The 12,425-nt window shown below is 43.9% G+C and overlaps 1 protein-coding gene across 2 annotated transcripts in view; it reads right to left on the bottom strand.

Annotated features, from left to right (window-relative positions):
- Positions 1-12,425, bottom strand: part of LOC144498984 (protein kinase C-binding protein NELL1-like) — an 893,123-nt gene that overhangs the window by 852,814 nt on the left and 27,884 nt on the right. For both annotated transcript variants that reach the window (XM_078221009.1, XM_078221010.1), the window contains exon 4: positions 7,137-7,307. In XM_078221009.1, coding sequence (XP_078077135.1) covers positions 7,137-7,307 — 171 coding nt within the window. The remainder of the gene's footprint in view (positions 1-7,136; positions 7,308-12,425) is intronic.

The following is a 12,425-nucleotide window of genomic DNA, read 5'->3' as shown; positions in this document are numbered from 1 at the left end:
ATTGCTCAGTATGACAGCTGCAATCAGAAACCCAACAGGTAGGGCAGGGAAAAGATCTTCAGGCGCAAGACGCTGAGATATCAGCTCGTGCCACAATCGCATCATTTTTGAAAACTTTTAAATACTGACAGACTTGTGACCGAGAACCATAGAACCATGGAATCCTACAGTGCAGAAGGAGGCCATTTGGCCCATCGAGTTGGCACCAACCACAATCCCACCCAGACCCTATCTCCATAACCCCGTTTTTTACCCTAGCTAATCCCTCTGACACTAAGGGGCAATTTAGCATGGTCAATCAGCCTAACTCGCACATCTTTGGACTGTGGGAGGAAACTAGAGCACCTGGTCCAAACCCACTCAGACATGGGGAGAATGTGCAGCCTCCACACAGACAGTGACGCAAGCTGGGAATCAAACCCTTGTCTCTGGTGCTGTGAAGCAGTAGTGCTAACCACTCTGCCACCTCAGGATATTCCTGAGCACTTACAGGACAATGACAGTGTAATCACGGTGGTAATATAGAGATACAGTATAGCCAAACAATGCCCAAACACTCCTACCAGGTGAAGCATCGTTTCACGTGCACCTCCTGGTCTACTTTATTCATTGCTCCCTTTGCGGTCTCCTCTAGATTGGAAAGACTAAACGCAGACAGGGTGACTGCTCTGCTGAACACTTTCACTCCATCGGTCTATCCGCAAGCCTGACCCCAACCTTCCAGTCACTTGCCATTTCAACTCAGCATCTTGCTCTCATGCCCACATGTCCGTCCTTGGCCTGCTGCAATGCTCCAGTGATGCCCAATGCAAACTGGAGGAACAGCATGTCATCTTCCAAAGAGGCATGTCACAGCCTTCTAGACTCAACATTAAGTTCAACAACTTTGGATTGTGAACTTCACCCTTCCCTCTCCCCCACCCCACCCCACCCCCCCTCCCGCCCACCCCCGCCCCCACACCCCCCATCCCCACCCACCCACCCTGACCCACCTTGACTTCCTTTCTGCTTCTGGTTTCGTTCGTTTGCCCCAATTTTCCCCACCCCTCCACCACAAGGCCCTTGTTTCTCAGGTTTGTCTTCACTGAGCACTGACCTTTCTGCCCCTATTAACACATTCTGCTCTCATACCTTTACGCCACTATCAGCACCTTCTTTAGTCCTTAATGCCACCATTAGCACTCCCTTTGTCTTGTCTCCATGACATCTTTGTCAATCTCTCCTCAGCTCTGACCTATCCCTGACCTTCTATTCTGCCCCATCCCCTTTCCAACTACATAATTAGTTACAATACTGTCCCTCTTCAGTTCCATAAAAGAGTCATATGGATTCAAAACACCACCTGTTTCTCTCTCCACAAATGTGGGACATTAGTGTACATTTAAGAATATTTTTCTTATCATGTTCTCTGCGGTTAAACAGCTTTGGGTTTTTTTATTGTTGCTGGGCTGTTGGCTAAAAGTCCTTTTATTGCTGCTTCAATGGCTTAAATGGGATTTTGTTTATTTTTACTCTGGGCCTCAGGTACTTGCTGGGATCTTTTCTGACCCTGCATTGTGAGGGGGAAAATTGATTGACAAGTCAAAGTCAGGTGGTTCCTCCCCAGAAATATCTAAGGATTCATTTCCAGTTTTAGTTTAGAAGGAGGTGGACAGCAGATGGAAAAGCAATGTTTCCACCTCTCTCTCTCCCTGGTTTTGGAAACTCGGCTGGCTAGCTGGAAGCAAGGTTTTCTGGCCTTCCTGGAGTGGAAAATCTGCTGTTGGTGGATGGCTTGTCTAGAGTCTCTCTCTCTCTCTCCCTGATGTTTTGAGAAGCTGTTCTGACTTCAAGCTGGTCCGTGTGTCTATCCAGAGGGCTGCTAAACGTTACAAGGCTGGGAAGTCAGGGTTTCAATTCTCCACCCAAAGGACTAAGTTCCAGCATCACGTGAGCATTCGTATTTGTTGTGTTAAACCTGTGGCAAGGGTTTTGTTTATGAGAGAAAATGCTGGAAAATTACAGCAGGTCTGGCAGCGCCTGTAAGGAGAGAAAAGAGCTGACGTTTCGAGTCCACTTTGTGGCTTTGTGGCTTTGACAAGGGGTCATCTGGACTTGAAACGTCAGCTCTTTTCTCTCCTTACAGGCGCTGCCAGACCTGCTGTAATTTTCCAGCATTTTCTCTCATAAACAAAACCCTTGCCACAGGTTTAACACAGCAAATACGAATGCTCACGTGATGCTGGAACTTAGTCCTTTGGGTGGAGAATTGAAACCCTGACTTCCCAGCCTTGTAACGTTTACAGATGCTGCCAGACCTGCTGAGATTTTCCAGCATTTTCCCTTTTGGCTTCAGATTCCAGTATCCACAATAATTTGCTTTTATTTCTTTTGTTTATGAGATTTGTTTGGTTGGAACAGTGTTTAGCTGTTAAGGTTTTTGCAATATCATGGGGTTTTTTCCTTGTTTGTACGTTGGTAAAAGTTATTGTAAATTTTCTTTCTATAGGTGTTAACTGTATATTTAAATAAACTTTGTTTGATAAAAGCTCCCTAGTGGGGTCAGTTGAATCATACCTGAAGTGAAGCATCTCATGCTTACCCTAGCCAAATTCAAAGTGCAAAACTTATGATCCAGGCGGACTTCATAAAACACTTTGGAGTTTCTGACCTGAATTATAACAGATGCTGTCAGACCTTCTGAATTTATCCAGCATTTCCTGATTTTATTCCATAAAACTGTTAATGAGCAAGTAATCTGTTCAGTGACATGGAGTGGGGCTTGAACCTGCAACCACCTGACTCTGCAGGGGGAGCGGTGACCAAAGTAGCCATTGCTAAAGCTTTGTATCTGCAAAGAGATGTAAAGAAAAGTGTGTATAACCCTCTACAGTAATCAGAGCCCTGCTGGAAGCTATAAAAAAAACCCTGAAACATTATATTTTGTCCATGAACATTTATCACAAATGCTGTCTGCGGAGATCTCTTAGCATTACTAGAAATCCCACCCATCCCAGCCACAGACTGCTTATCCCCCTGCCATCTGGGAGGCCCTACAGATGCACTTGAGCCGACACGACCAGGTTCAGGAACAGCTTCTTCCCCAGAGCTGTTACCCAGTCGCACTCTGTCCTTTAACACAGCGGCACGGTAGCGCAGTGGTTAGCACTGCTGCTTCACAGCTCCAGGGTGCCAGGTTCGATTCCCGGCTCGGGTCACTGTCTGTGTGGAGTTTGCACATTCTCCTCGTGTCTGCGTTGGTTTCCTCCGGGTGCTCCGGTTTCCTCCCACAGTCCAAAGATGTGCGGGTTAGGATGATTGGCCAGGTTAAAAATTGCCCCTTAGAATCCTAAAATGCGTAGGTTAGAGGGATTAGTGGGTAAATATGTGGGGGTAGGGCCTGGGTGGGATTGTGGTCGGTGCAGACTCGATGGGCCGAATGGCCTCATTCTGCACTGTAGGGTTTCTATGATTTCTATATCCCCAAGCGATGGGTATTGTGCAATATGCATATATACACCTAATGACTATTGGCACTATTTTATAATGACTACTTGCATTTGCTTTTTTCTTTGTGCCTGCAAGCTCACTTTTCGTTGTATTTTATTTGTGCACTATACAATGACAATCAAGTTGAATTGAATTGAATGAAGTTAATATTTAAATCTTTTCATTAGTTGTCTGTGATTGTAAAAAAATCAATGGATTTATTTTCTTTAAACAGAAGGAAGATTGAGTGACTTTTGAATCTGTCTATCAGATTACTACCTTTAAATGCATAGTATACAATTTCAGTGAAGAGCAGTTCGAGAAACAATTTTAAAACATATTGTTATCCTTTCAGCCGTGATGATTCTGATTGACGACTTTCTAACACATCTACTAAACACCGCCAGCACTAAATTATAGCATAAGTTAGAATAAATTTCCATCCTTGCATGACATAAATACTGAAAGATTTCTCGCTCACACAACACAGGTAGCCTATTTTCTGTCACAGGCTCCTAAATTATTCACTGAAATGTACTTTTTATAGCCAGATTAGAAAGTAGATTTATCACGGTTGGACATACAAAGAGGTAAAAGCTCCGCTCTGAACCACACTGACAGCTGTCCCTTTGGACCTACCGCACATTAAGTTGGTCTTTCTCTACACCCGAGCTATGACTATAACACTACATTCTGCACTCTCTCCTTTCCTTCCCTATGAACGGTATGCTTTGTCTCTATAGTGCGCAAGAAACAATACTTGTTGTTTCTTGCGCTTTTGTCTGCTTTGTCTGTTTTGACAAAGGGTCATCTGGACTCGAAACATCAGCTCTTTTCTCTCCTTACAGATGCTGCCAGACTTAATGAGATTTTCCAGCATTTTCTCTTTTGGTTTCAGATTCCAGCATCCGCAGTAATTTGCTTTTATTTTAATACTTTTCACTGTATACTAATACAGATGACAATAATAAATCAAATCAAAATCAAAGGATAGCACAATCTGCTACAACCTCAGATCCTGACCCTGCCGAGGTCTCCATTTTAAATTTAATACTATCACACTACGTCCTCTCCCCCTCACGAATCTGACAAAGATCTGAATCCTAATTTTAGGATCCCTTTTAGGCCAATTGCTTTTCATTAAGCATACCATGGAAAATGACACTTCTCCCCCCACCCCATCCACCCATTCATGCCCTACTGTAGATGAATTATATTTTTATAACACCAAACTCATGGCTTCTACCAACTCATTTCAAAGGTATTGTGTAAGTCAAGCAACACATCATGAAATCACACCTTCCACTTTGCAGGCAATTGTCCATTGCCCAAAGCCCCTGCCAAATGAACCTCCAATGCAATCAATCACAGTTTTGCGTGCCACCTCAACTTAATGGCAATGATGCATATACTTAGAACTCAGATTCTTAACAGTTGTTCTCTGAGTCTAGCTAAGCAGTCAACTGACCCTTACTCTTTGGGCCAATTGCCCGTGTCCCCACCCATGCGAAGGCATCAACAGACCTTTGTGAGAAAAGTTTATTTGAACAGATCCAACCTGGTCTTAATTTCACAACTATAATGTGGAGTTGCCAGCGTTAGACTGGGGTAGGCACAGTAAGTAGTCTCACAACACCAGATTAAAGTCCAACAGCTTCATTTGGTAGCACTGTGCCTTCACAACTAAAGTAAAGATCTAACAGCAACACCAAGCACACCGGGATGAAAGGGAGTGGGATAGCTTGATCTTGGTTTCAGATAAAGCTCGGCACAACATCATGGGCCGAAGGGCCTGTTCTGTGCTGTACTGTTCTATGTTCTAACAAGTGACGTGTGAGCTACCGCATGAATCTAACAACCTGCAAGTTTGGACTTTGCGTGGCAATTATGAATTTAAATGGGGATAAATCTGGCAAATTTTTGCCTGGCCTCAAGAAATAAAAACTTGTCATGAAAATCCAGCTGAGGTCCTTCAGGAAGGGTGCCTATAACTACACTTGGTCTGGCCATGATGTGACCCAACTCAAGTAATGTGATTGACTCCAATAAGCTGTTCAGTTGTGCGTTGCTACAAATCAATAAGGTAGACCCACCAACACCCTTTCAGGTCAACTGGCAGTGAATGTGACCTTGCAAGTGCAGCGCCCATCTGAAATCAAAGAAAAGCTATTTGATTTTGCAGGGTTCAGTCAAATTCTTATCAATGCGCATAATATAAAACAACATCCTTTTAAAATATTTGCTGGATAAATTTTCCACGAGCATTGGAAGCTCGGCCACATTACTGAAAATTGTGTCAATTAATAGCAGCATGGCTGAGTTGGGGAGGCAGTGGCATAGTGGTATTGTCACTGGACTTGTCATCCAGAGATCCAGAGTAATGCAGGCGGTGAAATTTGAAGTTAATAAAAATCTGGAATTTAAAGTCTAGCGATGACCATTGTCAATCATTGTAAAAATCCATCTGGTTCACTAATGTCCTTTAGGGAAGGAAATCTGCCATCCTTACCTGGTCTGGCCTACATGTGACTCCAGGTCCACAGCAATGTGGTCGACTCTTAAATGCTCTCTGAAAATGGTCTAGCAAGCCACCCAGTTCGAGGGCAATAAGGGATGGGCAACAAGTGCTGGCCCAGCCAGTCTAAAAGATGTGCCAGTTAGGTGGATTGGCCAGCGAAATTGCCCCTTAGTGTCCCATAATATGTCGGTTAGATGGAATAGCCATGGTAAATCTGTGGGGTTGCAGGGATAGGGTGGGGGAGAGGGCCTGGGTAAATTACTCTATTGGTGCAGACTCGATGAGCCTGCATGGCTTCTTCTGCACTGTAGGGCTTTTACGATTCTATGTCACCACATGCCACGAATGAAGAAAAATAAACGTTCAAGAATATGAGTTCACAATCTCAGGCGACATTTCAAAGCAGCATTGGACACGCTGTCCTTTAAAGTTTAAGCGTGGGGGGAAACCAGAGCACCCGGAGGAAGTCCAAACAGACACGGGGAGAACGTGCAAACTCCACACAGACAGTGTCGCAAGCCGGGAATCGAACCCTTGTGTCTGAGGCTGTGAGGTAGCAGTGCCGCCCAGTGCAGCGACATGTGAAAACCCAAACATCAGAGGTGCCACCACAGCAATAAAATTACAACTGACAAAAAAAAGGTAAGGTTAGATATGAAACAGTGGAGAAAACATGCGGGGTCAGGATTTGTTCCCTATTTAACTCGGAGATTTCCATTTGATTACCAAGAATATTTGTTAGCTTTCCCAAATTCCTTGGGTCAGAAAATCTATTCATTCTTGGTTTAAAAAAAAAGCCTTGTAGTACCGCTGACATTGAAAGACATTCAATTAAACAGGAGATCCAGACAAGCACTTAGAAGATAACTTGCATCGATCGGGCCAAGTGTTTTCTACAGGATCTGTGGTCAAGTGTAATGATATTTGCATGTTCAGAAAAAAAACAACTGTCACCGGTTATTCTGGTATCTGGTGAAGAACCTTCTCAAAATAGGATGGCTTAAAACTCAAGATTATTTCAGAATGAAAACCAAGTAATGGGATTCAACTGAGTTGAAGTCTGTGGACCCCATAGCGTTCAACATCAAGAGTTCCGTACATCATGCAAACCATATACCTCTAACCATCAATACAGTATTCCAAATCTTACTTGTTGCAGTCCACGTGTAACAAGAGGTGGGAAGCGCTGACCGAGAGTGCAATCTGGTGCCACTGTCCATCAGCGAGTCGATATGGAAAGACCTCAGTGCGAGGTTTACCATTGAAACGGTAGTGGTATCGTATCTCATCCCTTTGGCCGCTACTCTCCAGTTCAAAATACCTGCGTTCAGTACAACAAAACGTCAATCAAACTATTCCAGATTAAGATTCAGTGCACACTGTTACCAAGAGCAACACATTTCAGTCGCAATGTATTTATTAAAACACATATCATGCTGGATTTATCCTATTAACATATTTGAAAACAGTTTGACTTTCTTTGCACGTCTCATGCGCATGACTAACTTCCAGCAAAGAAATATATTGACGTGAATGATTTTTATAAGAAATTTCAGACCAGACTCATGTGATCTCCCTTTCCTTTCTCAAATAGAACCATTTTGCCAATTGCGAATCCTCAATTTCCATTAACTGGGCAAGCATGTGATTGGTAGAATTAGGGTACAGTTGGACGACAAGACATTCTCCTTGGAGCAGCAAGTAAAACATTTCTTCCTGAACTTGCCTTTTAGAATACATACCCTACAGTGCAGAAGCAGACCATTCAACGCATCGTGTCTGCACCGACTCACTCTGATAGAGCATCTTACCAAGACCCTATCCCTGCAACCCTGTGTATTTACCCCGCTAATCCTTCTACCCTGCACACCTTTAGACTATGGGAGGAAACCACAGCACCCAAAGGAAACCTATGCAGACACGGGAAGAACGGCAAACTCAACACAGTCACCCGAGGCCGGAATCGAACCTGTGTCCCTGGTGCTGTGATGAAGACTTGCTAACTACTGTGCCACCAAGGTATACGATGGTGCAAGTGCTGACTGTATCCTCCCCAAAAATCCTTGTTTCTATTCTTTTTGAAAGGAAGGCAATTAGAATTTTCATAAATGAAGGGACCTCTAATCATACCTGAAGCAGATTTCATCTAATCTGGCCAGGTCACTATTCAAGTCTGTCCAAAGTAGCTAAGAGCACAAAGTATGGCAGACAGCAACATTTTAATCTGATTATGGTTGGCACATAGTAAAGAAATGTTATTTCTACCCTAGGTGTGGTTTAGGTGACCCATACCGCAGTAGTACCATGGACCTTCCTGCTTCTGTAAGAGCACGTTCAATAACAGATAGTATCCTCATACGCTTCAGCATTGCTGCATAAAATCTTGGTTATACAGGAACAGAAAGTTCCAAATCAATATAAAAGACTAACTGATGCATGTCAGATTAACTTGTTCTGCCGATTGTATGAAATCTAGCTCACATAACATTTTCTTGTCCCCATTTGTTCTCTTGAATATTTAATGCAACCTAATTTTCTTCCCTTCTTGTACATGATACTTTTTCTATGTCTTAGAAAATGGCTTCACCGACACAGCAGTTTAGCTTCAAGTTTATTTATCATTGTCACAAGTTGGCTTACATTAACACTGCAATGAAGTTACTGTGAAAATCCCCTAGTCGCCACACTCAGACGCCTGTTTGGGTACACTGAGGGAGAATTTGGCATGTCCAATGTACTTAACCAACACTTGCCAACAGAGCATTTTACCGTAGCCCTATCCCCGTAACCCCATGTATTTACCCCATTAATCTCCCAACCTACACATCTTGGGACACGAAAGGGCAATTTAGAATAGCCAATCCACCTAACCTGCACATCTTTGGACTGTGGGAGGAAACCGGACCACCCGGAGGATATCCACGCAGGCAAGGGGAGAACATGCAGACTCCGCGCACACAGTGACCCAAGCCGGGAATCGAACCCGAGTCTCGGTGCTGTGAGGCAGCAGTGCTAATCATTGTGCCACTGTGCCGCCCTACATGGGTTAGGAAAACTATGATAACCTGCTATGTAGCTCAAACCTGAAATAGATATAAAGAAAATTAAAGATGGATCTGTGGCTTTAAGTACTGGAGGACTGATGAGCATTAGATAGGAAATGTTATAAATCTGCACTAACATCACTTACAATAGTAAAGGCCTCAAACCATAAAACACTTCATGCAGTGCATTTTAAAAGTCAACTGTATATTTTACAATAGTCATTCAACAATGTTAAATTATCCTTACCAAATTCAGGCTGAGTGATCGTTATAAAGTCATACCGCCTTTGGAGAAGACACGGTAAAAAAATCAGTGTTGCAAACAGCACTTAAATGAAAGGGATGTCGAAGAGTTCCGAGTGAACGATCACGGAGGAGTTTAACCAAAGTGGAATGGCTTGGTATGGTTCCTGCTCTGCCCAAGACCGCAAGAAACTACAAAGGTTGTGAATGTAGCCCAATCTATCACACAAACCAGCCTCCCATCCACTGACTCTGCCTACACTTCCCGCTGCCTCAGAAGAGCAGCCAGCATAATTAAGGACCCGCACACCCCGGACATTCTCTCGTCCATCTTCTTCCCTCGGGAACAAGATGCAATAGTCTGAGGTCACGTACCAACCGACTCAAGAACAGCTTCTTCCCTGCTGCTGTCAGACTTTTGAATGGACTTAACTTGCATTGAGTTGATCTTTCTCTGCACCCTAGCTATGATTGTAACACTACATTCTGCACTCTCTCATTTCCTTCTCCATGAATGGGATTTTCACTGTATCCCAATACATGTGACATTAATAAAAATCAAAAGTAGCGGTGGAGCTATGTTGGAGATCACTCAGAGGCTCCAAGTTGCTGTGGCAACATGTAATTTTACATGTATGTTGCAATCTGGAGCTATGGACGGGCTCTAACCTTCTACCAATCACACGTTTGGCCAGGAATCTCTCCTGTTCTTAACACCTGCCATTTGCATGTGTTAGAAGGATTTGCGGGTTGCTACTCAATCTGTTTTTGCACATTACGAACACATCTGCCTTGGCCATCGAGCCCTGGGATGTGACTCGAGCCTGGAGCTCTGGGTTCGAAGGTAAGGGACACTATCCACTACACCACAAGGATACAGATACAGGAATGTTAGAATCCAGGAGACGTGGACAATCTTAAGCTAAGATATCAGCAGTGTAAGTCAGAACAGCTCAGAAAATTAGACAAGCAGTGTTAAGAGGAGTGATGTGAATGAAAACATAACTGGGTAGAAATCAGATCTTATTTCATCTATTTGTGGCCATAAATCAAATGCCCCATGACACAGGTTAAAGTCCAACAGGTTTATTTGGAAGCACGAACTTTCAGAACACTGCTCAATCAGTGCTCTGAAGCAGCGCTCCGAAAGCTCATGATTCCAAATAAACCCCTGTTGGACTTTAACCTTGTGTGTGAGACTTCTTACTGTGCCCACCTCAGTCCAACACCGGCATCTCCACATCATTAATCAAACACAACACCCAATTTCAGGGTTCAATGTCCTGTGTTGCGCGGCACAGTAGCACAGTGGTTAGCACTGCTGCTTCACAGCTCCAGGGACCTGGGTTCGATTCCCGGCTTGGGTCACTGTCTGTGTGGAGTTTGCACATTCTCCTTGTGTCTGCGTGGTTTTCCTCCGGGTGCTCCGGTTTCCTCCCACAGTCCAAAGATGTGCAGATTAGGTTGATTGGCCAGGCTAAAATTGCCCCTTAGTGTCCTGAGATGCGTAGGTTAGAGGGATTAGCGGGTAAATATGTAGGGATATGGGAGTAGGGCCTGGGTGGGATTGTGGTCGGTGCAGACTCGATGGGCCAAATGGCCTCTTTCTGCACTGTAGGGTTTCTATGATTCTATGAATAGTTGAAGAAAGTCAAACCAAAACTTGAGGCAGTAGTTCAGATACCTGGGGTGGATGTCTAAAACATGTGAATGTGTCTCTTCCATGTTCAAATGAAGGGTCAAATGCCTGTTTTAGAACCTCTGTGAGAAACTGACTCTCCTGAGCAGAGCAGGCATTAGCCCGACCCACAAAACATTTCCTAGACGTAGATACAACTTCACCAGTTCAGCAAGCATTTCATTATTCTTTAAAATTTATATGAAGCCAGGAAGAATAGGAATGTTCCTCCTGGCCCCACAGCAGTGCTGCTCCCTCCACTCTTCTCCCCTCTTTGGGACTGTCCTGAGAGGTATCACTCATTAGATCGGCACTCCAAAACTTGATTCTTCAGGCAAGTGAGCTGCCTGCAAAGGTGCTGCAGGGTGTTGGCCCAAAGGCCATTTTCTCATGATGCTTGGGTACAGGGATCGTTTCCTGCATTCGAAGTGGGCCTGAATGAATTTCTGGATCAATATCTTTATCCAGCTGGTACAGAAAGAAAGAGTATGGAAATTCAGAGAGCTGATCTGTCTCGGCAGTTCTCAGGTACAAAACTAAAAATAAAATGTGTTGTTTCTTCATGGAAACAACACTCTGATCACTCCCTATTCTAATTCATTGCATTTCCCTCGGTTTGACTCCCACTCTCTTTCCTTCACATTGTACTGACAGCCTTTCTGGTCCATACACAGTTCTCTCAATTCTTTTGCTGCCCACTTTTTCTCAGCCAGTTTTGCCTCCATATTATCTCTTTTCTCCAGATATTCAACTCTCTATTCATTGCTTGCCCCTCTTTGCACACAAAGTTTAAAGTTTACTTATTAGTGTCACAACTAGGTTTACATTAACACTGCAATGAAGTTAATGTGAAAATCCCCCAGTCACCACACTCCCGTGCCTGTTCGGGTACACTGAGGGAGAATTTAGCGTGGCCAATGCACCTAACCAGCATGTCTTCGGACTGTGGGAGGAAACTGGAGCACCCGGAGGGAATGCATACAGACACGGGGAGAACGTGCAAACTCCACACAGACAGTGACCCAAGTAAGGAATCGAACCACGGTCCCTGGAGCTGTGAGACAGCAGTGCTAACCACTGTGCCACCCAAGTGTCTCTCTCTCTCCTTGATCGTCTTCAGATCTGAATGCGGGTGACACATTTCTTTACTTATTTTGCATTTTTCTTTGACCTTTGACTCGTGCTCCATTTAGCTATAAACCTATTCCCCCTGAACTGCTGTCCAAATTTGCTCTAAGGGGATAGAGGGGGGAGATACGGATCGGTTTTGTTGGAGGAGAGAGACAGAGAAGGCCAGCATGTTGCCACTTAACAAAGCTCACAATGAAAAAAGAATTCAGATCAAGCAGAGAAGAAACAAAAACAATTCACCATGTGTGGGAGGAAAAAGGAAACCATTATATTTTTACAGAGCGAATACCGAAAATAATTTTCAATTGACAACTAAAAAGCAAGCTCAAAAATTAAAAAGAGA

Source organism: Mustelus asterias, chromosome 9 (assembly GCF_964213995.1).
Source record: "Mustelus asterias chromosome 9, sMusAst1.hap1.1, whole genome shotgun sequence".
Classification (NCBI taxonomy): Eukaryota; Metazoa; Chordata; class Chondrichthyes; order Carcharhiniformes; family Triakidae; genus Mustelus; species Mustelus asterias.
The sequence above is the reverse complement of the archived record's forward strand: the minus strand, read 5'-3'. Positions and strand labels throughout refer to the sequence as shown.